The sequence below is a fragment of the Barbatula barbatula genome (assembly GCF_947034865.1).
Source record: "Barbatula barbatula genome assembly, chromosome: 9".
NCBI lineage: Eukaryota > Metazoa > Chordata > Actinopteri > Cypriniformes > Nemacheilidae > Barbatula > Barbatula barbatula.
In genome coordinates this window covers 5,314,840-5,334,880 of record NC_136772.1, presented here as the reverse complement: position 1 = coordinate 5,334,880, position 20,041 = coordinate 5,314,840, and the positions used below count along the sequence as shown (strand labels likewise).

Below are 20,041 nucleotides of genomic sequence, written 5' to 3'. Positions count from 1 at the left end.
CAGTACATTGTATGGGTCAAAATGATAGATTTTTCTTTTATGCCAAAAATCATTAGGGAATAAGTAAAGATCACGTTCCATGAAGACAATTTGTACATTTACTACCTTAAATATATAAAAACTTTATTTTTGCAAATGGATGCTGCAAAATCGCATCCATAATGGCCGGAAACGACACGATCTTTGGGAATTAAACACTCAAGCTGGGTATTTATGTTAGGCTTAGTTTCTGCTTTTGGTTTCATCTCTCCACAATGCCATTACAGCGGTAAGCCAATAAAGAGTGTTAAAACAAAGCTGTTTCTTCTTAGCAACAGCCTGCTACAGCAACTCTGATGAACAACCTAGATGGTGATTTTCTCCATATATTCAGATTCCAGATTTTCAAATAGTTTTATGTCCGCCAAATATTGTCCTATACTGACAAAGCATATTTAATGAGCTTTCAGTTGATCTATAAATCTCAATTTCGAAAAATGTACCCTTATGACTGGTTTGTGGTCTAGGGTCACATACTGTGCAGGCTTTCATGATGCCTGCAATTGGTTGGAAAGTGACCTTGACCATGAACAGAATGCTTAAACTAAGCGAGAGAGAGAGAGAGACACATACAGTGATTTGCAGCTTCGAAGTGAGCAAACGACAGTGAGAGTTGAACTTTTCTGCGCCCGTGGCACAAGCTTTGCTCGCATTTTTGAATTTTGTCACTTTCAAGCAACATATCTCAATTTGTTTCCTAAACGTTCCTTTAAGTACTTTTCCCCACATACATTTTTTTTCGGCTTACAGATAGTGTTGAAACGGATGTCCTGAGAAACTACACATAGACAAAAAAGAGTGAAAGTGCCCACGCTTTTTGCTATCTACCTGTGATTCACTTTGCATTTTCAGAGGTACTGACCCATCTTCGGAGAAGTTGAATTGTGGTTGAAGGGTGGCCTAGATCAGTGGCGGTGACTGACAAATGTTAAACGCCACAATCGTAACTTTTTAAATCTTGTATATAGCATGTCACCTTTTTCATGTTCCGTGTAGCTAAATACTGTACTTATTTTTTTCTATAGGGTTGTTTTCAGTAATGCTAGCTATATTTAGCCTTTCTGCCTCTGTCTCAAAACCAGCACTAGCGTGACAAGCAATCATTCTAAAACTTTATTTAATCAACCAGTTGAACTAATCCTAAAAGCTTTGAGATATACAATACTCTCAAAAACACCCCGAGAGGTATGGAAAGAGAGGTAGTGAGGGAGGGAGAAAATGGAATAGAAGGCGGGATTCCTTAAGGATTTACTGTCAGTCAGAAAGAAATAAGTGCTGGCGGATCAAACCCTCTATCGATGACTATATCAGAAATACTGATGCCATTCAGAAACACCACAGAGCGAATAATATCGTGGGCGTCTCTGGTGGCCCAAAGTCAGTTCCGAACTGAGAGACGGCACAAGCTGACACTACAGATTACGAATAACAAGCTACCACTCTAAAACGCTTGACTTTAATTGCTGGTGCTGTGAGGATGGCTCTTCTCTTGTCTCTGCTTTTCTTTATTATTCATGGAGGCTAAATGCCCTTCTTGTGACACAGTGTATTTTTTATTCCCCATGAAACTTGCATAGTTTCCTGTAGCTCAGTGATCAGAGCGTGCTGTTAACAATGCCAAGTTCGTGGGTTCGATCCACACTTAGAAACAAATGTATAGGACAAATGCAATGTAAGTCGCTTCCGGATAAAAGCATCTGCCAAATGCGTAATTGTAAATGCACAGCCGACAGGAGTGAATAACCAGATGTTATATTGGGAATTTGGAGGTTAAAAAAATCTGGTGGTGATCCCGCTGCACCCTAGGATATATGACTAGTAAAACTAGTATGACAATTCAGCTTTTTCATTGCTTCATTGAATACTGGAATATGTATTCTGGTCGTATTAACGGCAGTTTACTTTGATACTGTTTTCTTTTTTAAACAATCTGCTTTTGGAGTAGGTTTTAAGCAATTTTCTGGCATCCTCAAACATATTCTCGCCTCTCCAGCCTATAATGTCCCGCCCCAAATAGTCTGGTCCAGTTTGCATCTTGTTCTGGCCAATAACCGCCCCCTTGTTTCATCTTGTTTTAACATCCTTTAAATTAGATAGATTTACTTGAGGCGAGACGTACTGTAAGTAACTTTATTGAAATTGCTTAGCATAAGAAAAACCATTATCAATCCTGACTAAATGTTAGGGCTGCACAATTCATCGTAATCTATAAAAGTTTTGGCTTCCAACAATTATCCCGCATTTCATTTTGCAAGGATTGTCTCATTTAAGTTAATTTTTTAATTTTTATTTATTTATTTGAATGTATCCATTCATGCATATCTATTTTACATTTATTTTTATTTATTATTAAGTGGAATCAAGCATTATTTTTTGACTTATTCATAAATAATATACACATATTTATTGACTTTGTTTTCCAATTGAATTCGTAATCGTGTTAAATATGACTGTGATCTCAACATAATGAAGTAATCGTGACTATTATTCTTTCACAATCGAGCAGGCCTACTAAATGTGCAAAAGTATTGGTTGCAAAAAGACCTCTTAGTTTAAAGCACTCTAGGAATTACAAGCTCAATGTCTGGTCATTAAACTGAGAAGTTGTAAAATGAAAGTGCAAGTTAAATGCGTTGCCTTGTAGGATACAATGTCATGGGATGAGTAAACAATGAGTAGGTCAGGTATACCATGCATACAAAAAGTATCCATACTACAGTATATTGCAGAAACAATAAAGATAATAATCCGACCCCAGCTTTCCTGTGACTCAGTGGTTAGAGCATGGTGCTAGCACGCCAAGGTCATGCTTTCGATCTCAGGGGATTGCACATAGTCAGAAACTAATGTATAATACAATGTAAGTCGCTTTGGATAAAAGATGCATAAATGTAAATGTAATATGGTAGTACACTGTTCCAGACACAGCAATTCAGATTCGTTCACTGACACTGCTGCTTTATCTTTTAGGAGTAAGGAGTGACCCCCTCCTCTCTGGTTCAGATGGCAGACGGTCGGCAACCTGAGGACAGCAGCCCCCAGTGGTCATCTCCGGGAGCCCAGGGCTCATCCTCCCCAGGTGGGCATGGAGAGAATGGCTTTTCTTCCACCTACAGGACTTGCCAGCCAGGTGGTGCCCAGTCTGGTTCTCCCACCTCCTATGCCAAAGAGAATGGTTTCAACGGAGATCTAACCTCTGGACACGCTGTGACTGCGGGTAAGGAATAAAACATGGATATCATTTGACATGAGTATTATTTCCACAGAGATTGAATATGTGGCAGAGAAAAGTTCTCTATATTTGATTGGCCTCCCTTGTTTGGGATTGTTTACTTTGAAATTGCTGATTTACATATGTTGATTTTCATAACTAGGGTAGAATTCCAGTGTTGGCTAGCCAGATACTCTTTTGGCCAAGTGCTGCCCACTCAGACAGACTGATCAATCTGTAAAGTGACCAACACAGTTTTGTTGTGTGTTTTTATATGTGCTGGTTTTAGGGGGAGGCATGCTGAAATAGATTAAATATGATAATAGACTGGCCTTCTTGGCTAAAGATGTGGCTTTGTGAATGGTAAGGTTGGGCGATATTGAGATACAGTATGTACAATTGTAAAGGATAAAATGGCAAATGACAAATCTGATTTGTCAAAAGATTTTTATAAACTGTGGTGTGTCATTAACATTTACATTTACATTTAGTCAACGATTTTATCCAAAGCGACATACAAAGAGTTCGGGGAGCAATAAGCGATATGTCTTAAAAGAGCAATAGTACGATAGGTGTTAATACAAAGTTACTAGTTTCAACAAAAGCTAGACCACTACCTGTTGGGAGAAAGAGAGAGGGTTAGTGTACTTTTTTTTTCTTCTTCATTTGTCTGTCAAGTATTCACAGAAGAGGTGTGTTTTGAGTCGTTTTTTGAGATGAATGTTCAACCAGGAAGGAGTTGGGAAGGAGAATGAGCGGGAATGGGATTTAGTGCCCTTATGAGAAGGCATTACAAGGCGCCGCTCGTTTGCTGAAAGCAGGGTTCTTGATGGGGTGTAGGAGTGTAGTAGGGTGTAAAAGTATGCCGGCGCAGATCCAGTGATAGTCCTGTATGCAAACATCAGTGACTTGAATCTGATCCGGGCTTCAACTGGTAGCCAGTGGAGAGAGATGAAAAGGGGTGTCACATGAGCCCTTTTGGGCTGTTGGAAGATGAGGCGTCCTTCTGCGTTTTGAACCAGCTGAAGTGGTTTGATAGCCTTTGCAGGAAGACCAGCAAGAAGAGCATTGCAGTAGTCCAACCTTAATTAAGAAGTGCACTATGTCAGACATCAAACATGAAACAGATCGTACATTTTACTTAAACACACCGATCAGGACAACTCAAAAATAAATCCTATGCAGGAGTGGCAGCTTATTATAAAAAGACATGAAACATATGTGGTGTGGACATGATTTGACTTTCTAAATGTATTTAAGCGTTATAACTATACCGTGATATAAATTGTTATAGTATAATAAAAATGTTTGGTCATGCCCCCATCCCAGCAAAGCGTTTTTTCAAGAAACAGAAAAGATTTCTTAGACATGAATCAGAATTCTCATTTTATCCATAACTTACAGTTTTGGTGTGCAAAATATATTAAATGTCGGTCTATGAGTGTGCTATCACAGGATGAGACTAGAAGTCAAGAGGTCAGAAATGACATTTGGACTTTTATTGCATGAGTGGATTATATGGTCCCAAATTTCCTGCATTACTGAAACATTCAGACAAATAATTCATAGCAATCAAACTGGATATTATCCAGAGAGAACTACAGCAGGGGCGAAGCTCACCGCGCTCTTTAATGTATGACACCTAATAATGCGAACGAAAGGAATGAGATGATTAACCAAAAGTGAACAATTATCTCCAGTTCTTTCCATTGCAATGATAGACCAAGGTTAATAACAGACTGTTACGATTCTAAAAGTCGTTCTGTGTTATACCTCTGTGCGCATTTCCCTGAAATCGTTTAATCTTGTTTTAGATACTAGTGAGTGCAGAATCTCTGGCATGAGGAAGTTCAGCCAGGGCATCTCCGTCTCGGTTTGTTTGAAGCCACTGGGGTGCACGATAAAGAAAATGAGGTGGCGCTTCTCTTGTGTCAGCAGAAAAATGTTAAAGATTGTAGGGATGCTGAACAAAGGTCTGGCAGAGTAAATTGTAGGGCAGTGGCTGCCATGGCAACCCTGTGATAGTGAGAGATGGTGCTGTGTGCACTGCTCAGGGGGAGGGAGTGGTGCTGCTAATTACCCCCATAATGATGGACTAAAACTACCTATTACACACAGCCAAACAATACCAGATGTGATGTGCACTTGTGAGGGTATACAGTACATGCATTTACAGGCATAACAACATATGCATGATTTTAACCATTTGAGGGAAAATTCACAAGGTATGCCAGTCTCGGTTCACTCCAAAATCAGGTATCAAAAAATATATTTTCTGTAAACTTTAAGATTTCCTTTTTTTGTGCAGTTTGTTTTTATGACAAATTTGCACCCCCACGACACATTTTGTAATGAGAAATAAAGATAGATGCAAATGAGTGTATTTTATGAATTAAGACAACATACAGTCTGAGTCCATATTGAAATCTCATTTCTTTCTTTTTAAGCAAGCTTTGATACACTTGGGACGGTGTTGTTAAGATCTTTTATATTTCATTTGGGGTTTTAAATAGTCATAAAGGAGTAAAACACGTTTTTGAGATGTTAACATGTGATGGGTTTGTATTGAATGGTTTCTGTATTAAGGGGTAACAAGGGCTGGGGGTTGAGAACAGACACATCAGCAGAAAGTTTCAGATTAAAATATGTAGAGGAAGAGATGGATGCACAGGATAGATGAAGAGACAGTCATCCTAACCTGCACTTTGTTTACAGACACCAGCACTTAATCGATCACACATTTGACAGCTCACCTGCCTTCCCATACCTGACATTGATGGAAACTGCAGGATGAGTGTAGTAAATGGGGCTATGTTTTGCACATTGCGTATCATCTGCAATCCAGTAACCCAGGCATATCCTCACTGTACAGTCCTTGCAAAGTATTCCAGATTCCAGTCTGTCGCATCCTCCACCACATACAAGCCAGCTTCCAAGATGGCCAATTGTGCCGTGCAAATTATGTTCAGCACTAATTTTATGTCTATGTTTGCACCGTTACCTGATTTGCGTAATTACTTTAGTGATTCGAGTGCCAAAACAACACAGGCAGCAAATTAAAATAAAGTTATGAGCGAGTGCAATTCATTCTTAGTGAATTCCCCCTTGTATCTTTGACTAGAGTTATTATCGATCTGTAGTAGAGCTCTGTCTGAAGCTTCACATATCATCTTATATCATCGCCCTGGGAAATTTCTCTATTTGTATGAGATCTATATATTTTTTGTTCACAGTAAAAAAAAATCAGTTTGATATTTCCCAGTTTCTTTCCTGCTTTTATTGGTCCCATACACAACCAGTAGGGCATCTATTTAAATGCATGGTACTCGCTCCTCACAGATTTTTTTCCATGGCTGAATATTATAAATACAGTATGAAATAAAAACTAATTATATTTTTGTAGACTAGAGTGGACGAATACTTCAGATACAATACAATTCAGATGTGACATTCTCGATTTTTCTTACATTGGTGCCATCCCATCATATGTTTTTTTAGCTGTTTTAAGCATTCATGAGATACCGCTGGATTCCAGCAATATCTGTCCGCTATATGAATCAACACAGTTCCCCTGTCACCCTCATAAATACCTAATTCTGCATAAAGTTGGGCGAGAAAAGATCACCGCACCGATCCCTGACAGTGAAAGATGGGTAAGGAATTCCCAATGCTAATGCTAACCATCCTTCAACCAGAGCTGTGTTAGGATCACTTGTGCGTTTATCATTAACAAACCCCCATCGTAAATCACTCTGAGAATAAGCCATTTCTTTAACTCAGGTCTGTGCGTTTAATTTATCATTCCAGGAAGTTATGCTTTCACATTCCTCTAGTTTTTTTAATGCGAGCATTGCCCAGCTTTAAAGGAGACACTCTGATGATGTCTTAGGAGCTGTACCAATGGGAACAATCACAACAATTCAATTGTTTTGCCTTGACAATGAGATTTGATGTAAATAAAACAGAGACTTTATGTTTCTTCTGACAAACAGAGCCCGGTATTCTCACATCTGTCTCCATTGGAGTTTCAGAAGAGATCTCAACATCTCATGGTTCATTGCAGACTTGTGTGTACAAGCAAATTCGATTATTAAAAGTTATAAAATACACAAAGCATTCAAATATTTATAGTCTGGGCAGAGAAAGCCATACGCTGTTATTCACAGTAGTATGGGCCATACACTTCAGACACACACGAGGTGCTAGACCGAGATGCTGTGTGACACAAGACATTACTTTGCATAAAGATCGAGGCACTTGAGAGGGAGAGTAAAGAGAGATGTATTGCTTGTCATGGCGCTGTTGGCTTGAATTAAAGAGGCTGTGTTGAAAGGTGTGGTGCACGGGTGTTAAAGTGACCCTAACTTACACAGTTTCTGTGTATCTCATGTTAATCTTGAGTACTTACAGATTAGTATCGCACCTTTCAAATCTTTAGTCTTTAGTTTGATTACATTTATATAAGACCGATACAGCTGTTTGATTATTTACGAAAACATGCATTTTTCATGTTCGAAAAAAACCTATACGAACACTGGGGGAGTGTATCAAACACAGAAATACTACGTAATACGTCCAACTCGTTTTTTGACAAGTTGACCATGTTAAGCATGAAAAGACAGCACGTTTAACGTGGTAAAGAAGTCAGAATGCATGACACACCGTTGCAACACCCCTTTAAAGAATGTGTTCCATGCTTTTTTAATACAAAATACGCACAAAAAACTAATTTTAATTAAAGAAAATTATTCGTATTTATAGGACTATATTTTATAAAGAGACCATTGTGGTTTTGAACAAGGCACTCAAACCTTGGCTGGTCCAGGAGAGTTGTCTTTGCAGTGTATCGGTCTCTTTGGACAAAGGTGTCCTCTAAAATCGGTCATAAGGAGACTTCATGCTAAAACAGTGCGATAGAAGCACAGATGTACAGAATCAGTAATATGGCTGCGTGTGACTCGCATACCGAGGTTGGCAAAATCCACAGGCGAGGCATGCTGGGAGACCATTCAGATTGGGCCCAGGCTGTGTGTTGCTGTGGCAACGGCTCAGCTCTTTTGCGGGGGAGTCCTGGCATGGAGTACCAGCCTTCTCCCTCCTTTCTCACCGGCTTTGCTTTTGGCAGGCAGACACGATTGAGGGTGCACAGGGAAGCATTTGCCTCCAGACATCCAGATCACCGACATTGCACTTTTTGGTAAGCACTTTGATTTTTCTAATGGGTTGGATAGAGGTTCTCTCTAGGTTTAAGTGGCACCTCGCCACTAAAATAGCAGCTTAATCGGACTAGTTTAGTAGTACAGTACATATTGTATATACTGGAGCTTAAATATTTGCTTGCTAGAGATGTACCAATGCATGCAAGGAGACCTGCCTTTTTAAAAACATGCCAAAAGAGAAATGGGAATAATACATAGCATACACAACACAGTGTTTTTTTCACATTCTTATGTGCTTGTTTTACATTTTTAGATTAGTTGCTTTGTGATCTTGTGGCAAACCCGTCTGCATTCTGAGCACATCTCACGCAGACGGGTGTGGACAGTTAAAGGGGGTATGAGGATGCTGGGGAGCTGATGTGCTAGACACACAACTCATCTGCCAGACACAAAGACAGGCATGGACTGGCCAGGTTTGCATTTAAAATGATTATGGCATGATGGCATGGTGAGAAATAGAATGCACAGGTATACTTAAAAAACAGTAGATAAATGCTTGGCCATATTTTATAGGTATAAGTTAATATAGTTAATTTGCATTAGCAAGGAATGATTGAGAAAGCGGACGAGCAAAAAATATGTAAGTGCATCTTTTCTTTATTTCTCTCCGATCTCTGCTCTTCTGTTGAGTCATACAAAAACTGGTTGTGCAAATTGAATTTCTTTTGTATCATTTCTATGACATAGTACACATCTATTTCCAGGAAGTTATAAATGATGATACTTGTCAGGATTTTACTAAATGAACATTTATTACCTATTTACTTTAAAATCTCATTTTTTCTTAAATACGTATTTACAGTGACAACTAATATTGACCAAGGCTGTCAAGCTACAAAAATCACAAAAGCATTTGTGTTTAAAACATTTGATTTTGATAGATAGTACATTATTATAAAATAGAGCACACCATTTTCAGCCTTTCTTTCTGTTCTTTTTGAGTGATCACTAACCCATTGGTGATCCTTCAAACATTTTCTGGTGAAATCAAAACAGCATACTGGTTTAAAACACTGTGAAGGGAATAAATGACGTTTCGACTATTCCTTAAACGTGAGTCTCCACTAGATATACTGGTCTCGGCTCGGTCTGACCGCTTGATGGCATACCGTGAACTGGAGTCATAACTGCGTGGGTGAACATTACTTGATGGGGCTTGAACAAAACTCTCTTCCCTTTTTCTGTGTGTGTCTGTGAGCGCGTGGGATGTTGCTGGGACTGTAGGTGGGCAGAAATTGTGCCTGAAAGTGCACAAGAAATAAAAGCGATGCGTTGCTTACTCCCATCACGCAGTCTGATTTCACTGGGGAGAGAGTGGGAGTAGCAAATGGCCCTTAATCACTTTGTATCTCTATAAAAAGCTTTGATGTTAGAATCTCTGCAATGTTTACCTTCACTGGTGCTAATGTGTCAGTCTAATGTCAGCTGATCAATATTGTGTTCAAAGATTTCTTTCTTAATCTCTGTTTACCTGCATATTTATGGATAGTAGGCAACCATGGGCGGTCAACACTGAGTCAATTTGTCTTTAACTTACATTGAAAAAATGATGCCATTAAAACCGAAGCTCTCTGGTGTGTTATACGTATGCAGCAAGTGTGTGAGTGTCTTCAAGAACCGAGGGATACTTTTATTAGTGCTTTTTTAAATCTATCCCTGGATCAGTCTTGCCAGCCAATCCGTGGGCTGGGATCTGCCTGCTACTTAATTGGTTGCACTATCCGCTTATACCTTTCCTATCTGCTGTTACCATGACGATATACCCTCTCAAAGTGCTGCCAGTTTTCTTGCTGTTTTAAGCATTTTTCCTTTAAAGAGAGCGTTTCCTCCATTGTATGTCCACTGAACAAAAGTTTAAATCGATGCACTTGCATAAATGGGAGAGAAAGCTGTTTTCAGAATGGAAGCCACAAAGTCATTTCATTTGGTATAGAATTGCATAGAAGTGTTTATAAAAAAGAACAGTTCTGGAAATGTACAAAGTTTTTAAATAACGTGGTGTTTTTAATTTTAACCTTTGGTTTAGGTTTTCATTGTAATACTGTGTTTTAACAAAGCTCTACATGATAAAATGATAAACGCTTTCTCTTTTATGTTGATATGACTTTCTCTCTAAACAGGTGACACATATTTAGTTATTGGTTTAGCCTTAGAAATCAGGGAATCATTTTAAGAATGTATATATTTCAGCTTGTATAAAATACTTTTATAAAATGTATTTATTTATTGTTGTTCTTCCAGGATAGTCCAATTGAGATGTAAATCTATTCTTCCAGGAAGTCCTGGCAAAATGTCAGCACATAAAGTAACACATCGAACAACTTAAGACATCAAACAGTTATTGCATACAAGAGATCAAAGAAGTTAATAAAAAATATTCACATGCTTCCTTTAACTTGGTCCATAAAATCGGTTTAAAGGAGCATCGTGGAGATTTTAGCGGCATCTTGCGGTAAAGTTGCAAATTACCACCAACGGCTTACTCCACCGTTCACCCCTCCCTTTCGAAGAGCTACGGTGGATGACACAGGACAAATATGTTTTGCTTCTTTGCAGGAGATAACCTATTTACGAAATGTGCTCTGTAGAGCTGTTTGTCCGTCCTACTGTAGACGCAACATGGCAAATATAATGCTTCATTATGTGGTGTTTTTATACAGCTCTGAAGATATAGCTATGTATATTCCATTACTGTCAATAGATCCTTCTAAATATTACATACAGCACCTTTACAATGTTAAATATCATCTGTAGCATTCAAATTAATTTAATTAATTAACTGCAAAAAGGCACCAAGTTTTATAATGTTTTCTGCAAACCATAGTATATCTTAATGCATCTTCTAAAACATGATTGAAACAAAGATCTTGATGATCTCAGTCAAATACAGTAAGTGAGAAAATGACAGATATCTGTCGGCCAATTATTGTTTGTAAAAAGTGGTCATTCCAGAGTGCATACCTACTATTTAGTGTAGAAAAGTTGAAGTTGCATCTGTGTGGGTGACTGTGTGTGGGCTACCATATGTGTGCACATCGGTCTTTCGCTTACAGTGTGATGCTGCCTCATTCTCATTGTCTGAAATCTCGGTACAATGCGTGTAGCCACACCCTTTTGTAGGACAGCAAGGATGTATTAAGTATGAAAAACGTGTTTGGTTCAACCATGCTAGTATGATGTAGGAAAGTGAGCTACTCGGTGTATGTTGTGAATATGTGAATATTTGCTTTTCTACATGCCCATGCGTGTTTTGATGTTATGTGTCGCACAGAACAAGTGTCAGCGCGGATCGTGCAGGAGGTAACAGCTGAAGCGGTCGCGGTACTCAAAGGAGAGCAGGAGTTGAATCCAGACACTGCCGTCAGGCTGCCCTCAGGTAGGAAATGCAGGAGAGAACTCTGGGATACTGGAAGCGTGTTGTACTCAGGCCTGGTCTTAAGGGCTTTATTGTGTTTGTGTGATACTACCGTATGTGTAGAGATAAGAAGGTAAAACCAGAGGTTGCTTTTGTGTTTTTTTTGTGTTTTGCTGACTTCTATCATTGTGCCTGTCCATTTCGAGTGTGTATGTGTGAACTGATCAAAGCAGTGGAGGGCCTCACCAGGGCTTTCTTTACTTCATAATGGCATATCTGCCCTGAGAGCTGGCCTGTCTCAGCTCCTCTCTGCTTGATTTTTTGCACCCACCCTGCCCCTGGCTATCTGTGTGCGTGTGTGCCAACATACTGTAGGGTTATAGTGAGGGCGAACCCTCAACAGACGTTCTCTCTTTCAATCTCTTATGTTTGGCATCATTTTAAAAGTAGTGGATACGTTTCTGTGGTCGTGTTTCATGTCTTTTGTAAGTCATTTTGTTGCACGGTTTTATTTGAGCTTTCTTGGTTTTGAAAGTTCAAGGAAATGTTTGAGTTGCATTAGTTAAGTGTGTGTTTTCTATATAACTGGAGTGTTTTACAGTGACCACCGACTTCATTATTGAGACTTTATATAAACTGTGCAGTCTGTTGATGACATAACATATATATGACCTCTTCGTGAAAATTTAAAAGAAAACTGAAGGATTTTGAGCCCGGTTGTGGCTTTTTAATTTTTTTATTACATCAGTAAACTGTAGTGTAATTTTATATGACATTGATCAACCACATTACAGCTGTTTGTTTACATAAACAATGTTGGCGCAGTGCTTTTTCTGTCAACTAAACTGTGCTTTTTATAATTTAATTTATATAAATCTAACGAATACAAGAGAATAAGCCGATAATGAAAACATTGAGTCCAAGAATAAAGAATAAATTGAAAAACTGCACTTGGAATGGCAATTCTTTGTCATTTTATCCTAAAATAAAATTGTTTTAGTAATATGGATTTATTCAGGTCGGAACAGAACTACATTTGCAGTTCTTCAAATTTGCATTCATTTTTAACATTATTGTCGGCCCCGCAACAGCCAAACAGTGTATGCTACCTGTTTAGCAACAATGGCAATTTCAATTAAGATTCCCTGTGAACTTGTCATATCTTAAAACAGGAAGTTTCTGTAACACATATAGGAGATGCTTTATTTTCATGCTCTAAAAGAAAAAAGTGAAATGAAAACTCTATAGCTCAGAGCTTCCTCTAAAAGACCTTACACTTGCTGTGTAGGAATTTGTCAGCAAAAAACTGATTTCTGTGCTCATACGCTTGATGTTGAGTCAGTCTGTCAGAAGAGCTCAAAGGATTAGAGACAGCAAAGCATTCGGCATTAAAATCCTGAGCCAGGCTTACTCTCTGCTCAGCATATCCTTACAAATAACCTTAAGGACTAATTCTGGCTCCAATTCCACGTAGCAATTCTGGTTTCTTCACAGGTCTGTCAATGATCTTTATGGAAAAAAAACTAAGTTTGGAATTTCAGATATCAACAAAACAGTATTTACATACAAATAATAGTGGACTATTACAAATGTATTGTACATGAAACACATCATTTTCTGATGTTTTATGGAATAGTTGAATCCCAACTTTAGCCTCACAAATACACACAACCTGTGTTTATATATTTGTGTGAATTGGGCATTTCACATTTATTGTTATGATCTGTTTACCCCTGGTGGTCTTTATGACCTAATTGCATTTTAAGATATGAAAAATAATCCCTAGAGTATATTTATTCTTGTGAAGACATTTTCACCAGGGGTTTCATCGGTCCAGTTAGGATGTTTACATAAATATTGCTTGCACAAGATTAGAAAAATAGCTGTGGGCCTGCAGTCATGTTGCACATGTGGACTTTTTGTATTTGAGTGTCTGTCTCTTTAAAAAGCACAAAGGCCCCAAAAAACATCTAATAGACACACATGGGCTGAGAAACCAAGCATATATAGACAGTTTGCCGGGGTTTGCAAAAGAACCACAGTTGACACCCAAACTATGTATATCTGATCTTAAACTTTGTCTCAATCTTTTTTCTTCTGTTTGTCTGCAGTGGAAGACTCTGCAAACCTGCCGCCCTCTCCTCCACCGTCCCCGGCAGCAGAGCATTTCGGACCGCTGGAACAAGGTAGGGTCATGCTTCGCTCTGTGAGTGACTGTGTATGGAGAGAGGTGAGAACCACTAAGAGAACGCGACACGTGACCTTTTTTATATGAGTATTTTGGTCGCCCTGGCCAGAAAAAGGGTGCTCTGACAGGGGCACCTTCTAGTCCCGCCCCTTTCAGGATGATGTCACCCCTCTCACGATGCCCATGCTCAGCCGATCTGTGGGGCCCATCCAAAGGAGTGTTTGCAGGATCAACTTTGCCTTTTGTTGACATCATTCAAGTCGACCTCCTCTTCCTCATCCAGCATCTCCAGCTGTTAAACATGGCCTCATCTTCATCATGCTAACACCGGGAGCTATCTTGATCAAAAACCCACGTCAAAGTGACCCCACCCCTTCTTCTCTTCCTAACCAAACAAACACTCAATCATGGATCTTGACTCCGCCCAATGCATGAGAGCCCAGCTCCTATCCTCTCACCTTTACCTGAATGCCGCTCGGTCTCAGTTTGCCAATGTTTCTTCTGATGTTTCTTCCGGCTGTTTACTGAAACCGTGTGGCATTCAGATTGCCTGTTCATCCTCTCTCCAAAGCCCCTTTAAGTATCTGTTGATTGCTCTAAACCTCTCTCACTTCCTCTGTGTCCTCGTCTTAAGTTTTGCATGTTGTGTTGTAGGTGCTGTTGATGTCGTGGGCTTGTGCTCGTTTTGACTGTTTGTATCTACTGCCTGTGGCGGCTGAATGCCATGCTCAGATATCTTTCTAGAGCTACTACACTGAACAACAGCGTCATTAACGCTTATTCAACCACTAACAGTCTTCAGCAGAAAGTACATTGAGCATAGATTTACGAGATCTTTATGTAGGCACTTAAAGTCAGTATGAAATGTATAAAATCCCATTTTAGAATTCTTAAAGGGATAGTTCTCCCGAAAATAAATTCATGTCATTTAAATGTGTTTTTTACTCTTTCTTCCGTGGAACACAAAAGAAGATATTTTGAGAATTTTTTTAGTTACCAACATTCTCAAAAATATATTTTGTGTTCTGGGGAAGAAAAATCATACACGTTTGGAATGGCATGAGGGTGAGTAAATGAACTTTTTTATTTAAAAATAAATTTTCACCATTCATGTTATGTGTTTGGTTCAGTAATCTTTTATCGAAATATAGTAACTTTATCAAATACAGTAGCTTTTGTCATTTCAATACTTGAATGCTTTTTAGTGTCAAGAGTGGAGTAGTCTTCAAACATTTTGTTGATGGATAAAATCCAGCTTGTATCAGCTATCATATTAAAATGAAGACATTTTAATGACATTTTGTAACTAAGCCGTTTTTTGTACTACTGTGGCAGTCAGTGGTGACCAAAACAGCTTACAAACTTTCATTAAATTATCCTCATTTGTGTTCAGAACAATAAACAAATAATGACAATATTTTGGGGGGTGAACTATCCCTTTAACATCGCATTACAGAATGACCAAAATATTCCAATTCCATCAGCCCAATACCTTCCAAAGTTCAAATAAATCTATAAAATGTCTCTGGTTATGGCATAGCACCGCTACAGTCACAGTTTGTGTTTCTCCATATTGTGTGTGTTGTGTTGTGTGTGTCCTTCTCTTCTTCGTACACATACTCCTCTTGTTTTCTCTTTCTTTCCTCAGCCCCTCGCTCTCTCTCTTTCTCTCTTTTCTCGTCTTTTTCAGCATATTCTGATTCGTCTCCTTTTTACTTTTTCTCTTTACCTTGCAATCTCTTTTCCTCCTCTATCTGCTGCACCTTTTCTATCCTCCTACCTTCTTTCTTTTCATCTTCCACTTTGTTTTCCTCTCTGTCTCTTTGTCTCGCTGTCTCTTTGTCCAGATTTCCCTGCAGTTCTTTTCCTTGTGTCTATTTGTAGATGTAGGGGATGAGGAGGAAGCAGGTCCTCTCCGCCGCTTCCAAAATTCTCGCGAGAGGTGCAAGTTCCTCGCCCCCTCCATCTCAGTGTCTGTGCCTGAGGATGACCCCTACCACTCTGACGAGGAATACTATGAACACCCTTTATTCAGCCCAGAGTGGACGCGCTTGGGCTCTCGCCCCCCAGGGCAGGCCGCCGCGTTTAGACAGATCGAAGGTGAACCACGCATGGTTCCTCTTTGCCATTCTCTCTCCCTCCTTCTTCCACTTCTCTCTATCTCTCTCCTCCCACTTTCTTTCTTTGGCTCAACATCAACACCTCTTTCTCTTTCTGGCCCGCCGCTTCCTGTCTTTTGTCCCTGTTGTGTCGTGCCCACTCCGACTGGAGCGTGTCTTGTGGGGGTGGTATCAGTTTTTGTACCTTGTCTTCTCTGTGTTCCAATTGCAAGACATTTGGATTTTGCGAAATCATTGTGCCATGCAATGAAAACATGAGCATTGTGCCACAGGCTGTCGTGAAGTGCTCTATTAAATGAGGTCTCTGAAATCCAAATGACTTGCACCATCAGCAGGACATTTGTGCATGCTGTGCACATTTTCTCCTTTGCCCGTTTACCGTGTTCTTGTCTTTGCATCTGTCTCGCCCGTGTGTTAGCCTGTCTGTCCATCTGTACTTATGATTGTCCCTCATCAGACCCAAACACATTCCCAGGCATCTGTACCCTGCCTGTCTTAACAGGCCCCTTCCATCTTTCCAACCTGCTGATGTACACGTGCTGTAGATCACAGGAAGACTTTCAGCTCTTCGCATAAAAGCCCACACACACAAGCGTATTTGGTCATCACAGTCCTAAATTTTTTACATTTTTCTGTGTACATGAAATTGAAAGTTAGGGTTTAAAGGGATACTTCACCAAAAATGTTGTCATCTTTTACTCACCCTCAGGTTGTTCCAAACCTGTATATATTTCTTTGTTCTGCTTAACACAAAGGAAGAAATTTGTAATGTAAGTAACAAAAGAGATCTCGTCCCCCATTGACTCCCATAGTATTTATTTTCCCTACTATGGCAGTAAATGGGGGGTGAGATCTAGAGGTCAAGTTCAAGTTTACTTTATTTATATAGCACATTTAAAACAGCCACAGGGCTGAGCAAAGTGCTTCACAAAAGACATAGCAACATAGAGTAGTACAAAACAGACTATAACAAAAAACCAGAATAAAACACTAATACAATATAAGGACATGAGGTTACTTACATTCTTCCAAATATCTTCCTTTGTATTAAGCAGCACAAAGAAATAATGACAGAATTTTCATTTTTGGGTGAACTATCCCTTTAAAATGTAATTTCGACCTTTTCATTAAGGTTGATAATTGTTATCTGAACCAAGCAAGCAGATTTTTTAGGATTTATTCTTTAGAGGTCTTTTCCGCTCTCTTTCCTTCTTTTTTCCTTGTTGCACTCACTCGTTCTCATCCTTGGTTCCACTGCAGCACCCTGCTGAGATATGACCTGGTGTGGTCTGCGTTGCCATATCTAGACTGGCTTCCAGCAGAGAGAGCGCCAGCCTTATCTTTTCCTCCCGTAGAGAATGATCTGCATCATAAGCTGCATTTGAGCAGAAATTCTGCATCTCTGGTTTCACATTAATTCGGACGTCTCAAAAACTGCTTGACCTGCATTAGTGTGCCGTTGCGCTTTTTGTTCCATCTCAGATAAGAGGGTCAGTGCAGCATTGTGAAGTGTGTTGCGCGTAAGGCAGTTTTCATGTTGAAGAATATAATTGAACAAATGAAGCCGAGATGGAAAATTTGGCTTGAACTTGGAAAATAAGCACTAATATTGCAAGATAGTGGGGTCTTCTCTTCAGTTCACATTGAAATTCGGAAGTTGAAGTTCCCAAATTTAATTGAAATATAAAACGGAACATGAATATGGTTAACAAAGTAAAGAATGATGTGAACTGATGAAGAAATGTTTACGAATTTGGATGATTTCTAGGTCATTAATCAAAAAAGCTAACTTTTGCTTTCATTGAAGCATACAAAAGGATCTCATGGACATGTTTTACACAAATGTGTCTATGCCAGATGCTGTATTTAGAGCAAAAACATTTTAAACATTGCAGTTCAAAAAACATTGTTAATTTTATTTTTGTTAATATGCCGATGATATAAGTTTTACATTCTGTATATTGTAATGTATGTTTCATGTATTCTGATAAAATAATTTATGAACTTTTTAAAAACTAAAACAGATTTTCAGTAGGGGTGCTCAGAATGTTGTACCCCCTGTAATATTAGTAAAATATACAAATTAAATATGAATACATTTAATTATTTAATACTGAAACAAACAATGTCAAGATGGCATTTTGTGTAGTTAAAATTATTGCTAAATTAGCCAAAGCTAACAGACTGATCTCAGCTTCATGAGATACCTCTTGTTATCTGTGCATTATTTTCTAAAGGCTAAAAAACTACACGTATTTGACAACCCATACTGAATTAGTAAATCAGGTGTTATTAATACTAGATGTTAGATACACACATGTTGTGTGCATTAGACTATTTACATGGTTTTGATAAAGCAATAAATATTAAGTCAGGTGAGGAAGAAAAGCTCGCTTGCTTCAATAAGGACCCAGAGGGAGTCTTTCGCTGCATGATCTTATTCCTTATACTTTATCATCTACCACGAATACATAAACTCAAAGAAAATTTCACATAGATGCACCACAAATGGCATTAGACATTCTCATGACCGATAGAGCTGAAAGTGTCCCACCTTTTTATTCCCCAGTAACACAAGTCTGTGTTATCTATAGTCTTGATGTTTCCACTTGTCTCCCTCTTTATGAAGAAGAGGAGACCATAGAGAGTCTCTCAGCTGCGGAGGAGGAAGAGGAGGAGACTTCGGAAGGCGCAGCAACAGCAGCAGCTGTAGAGGAACAAGAGGAGGAGGAGGAAGAGGAGGAGCAGTGGAGTGGGGAGGAGCCTGAACAGGAACCCCCATCTGAGCTCCTAGAGCGGGCAGAGGTCATAGGCGAGGCCCAGGCTCTGCCCGGCCTGCAGGCAGAGGTTCACACACAGGCAGCTACAGCTCCCAACCAGGCCCCTAATGGGCAAGCCGAGGAGGCAGGGGGACATGAAAGCCCTGCAGAAGGTGTGTCCATCCTTCTCATGACCTGCATGTTGTCTCTCTCCCATCAAAAATGCAGAGCGAAAGCATTAAGAGAGCTTTTTAAGGCAATGTCGGGTTAATGGCTGAAACATCTCCTCTATTTGCTGATGTTGCAAGGCTACACAGGCTGGATGGTGACTGGCTTTTGTGGCCAGGGCTTTGTGTCTGTCTGTCATTTTCTTCCTTTTGCTCTAACGTAAATGCTTTTTTCCAGTGCTGCCTCCACCTGCTAGCTATCTGAGGAAGCTTTTTCCTTAACCCTACTTGCTTATTTCACTATTGATACGAGTGCTGCCAGGTCGACCTCTTCCATAGATTGCCATCCATTGCTCAGTTTCTTTCATTTTGCCATCTATATTTCCAGATGATTGGTTTGGCCTGCATGCTCCAAATAAACACCTGTATTTTTATGTTTTGGATTCTGCGAATCCTTTGCGCTATTGTGCTTTTTGCATCATTTTCAAATGTATTTGAAAAGTAATGGCTTCTTGATTAAAACATTTTTTAATAAAACATTTTTATGTTGTTTTTTGTAAAGCATTGTCATTTCATTTGGTTCACGTTGTGGTCTGAACAACTTCTTTTTCATGTGTGCATACATTTTTATTTTCGTGGCACTGAAATTAATTTATTATGGCAAATTATATGAATTGAGGAAAACTAGTGCCTGCCAACAAGCTTCTTGTATATTCCTGTAGATGAAACCGTGTAACTCACACATTTTGGTGTTTTTTTACCAAGCCATTGTTAAATGATCTTTTGAATGGAAATATTATCAATATAACAGATCCAATGCACATAATCCTATAACCATTGAATATTTATCTAGCAGACATCGTTAGATCAACTATTCCATGTAGCTGCTGGTTTACTGACGTCAGAACTGTGTTTGGACCTTCGTCTTGGACATTTCATCCTCATTTTTGGACCACATCCACCCTACATTGAATGTTCAGGGT

At 39.2% G+C, this 20,041-nt stretch overlaps 1 protein-coding gene across 1 annotated transcript in view; it reads left to right on the top strand.

The window, feature by feature from the left end:
- Positions 1 to 20,041, top strand: part of map2 (microtubule-associated protein 2) — a 73,632-nt gene that overhangs the window by 37,046 nt on the left and 16,545 nt on the right. The window contains exons 4-8 of the mRNA XM_079464553.1: positions 3,010 to 3,256; positions 11,741 to 11,845; positions 13,936 to 14,010; positions 15,897 to 16,112; positions 18,762 to 19,064. Coding sequence (XP_079320679.1) covers positions 3,043 to 3,256; positions 11,741 to 11,845; positions 13,936 to 14,010; positions 15,897 to 16,112; positions 18,762 to 19,064 — 913 coding nt within the window. The 5' untranslated portion in view covers positions 3,010 to 3,042. The remainder of the gene's footprint in view (positions 1 to 3,009; positions 3,257 to 11,740; positions 11,846 to 13,935; positions 14,011 to 15,896; positions 16,113 to 18,761; positions 19,065 to 20,041) is intronic.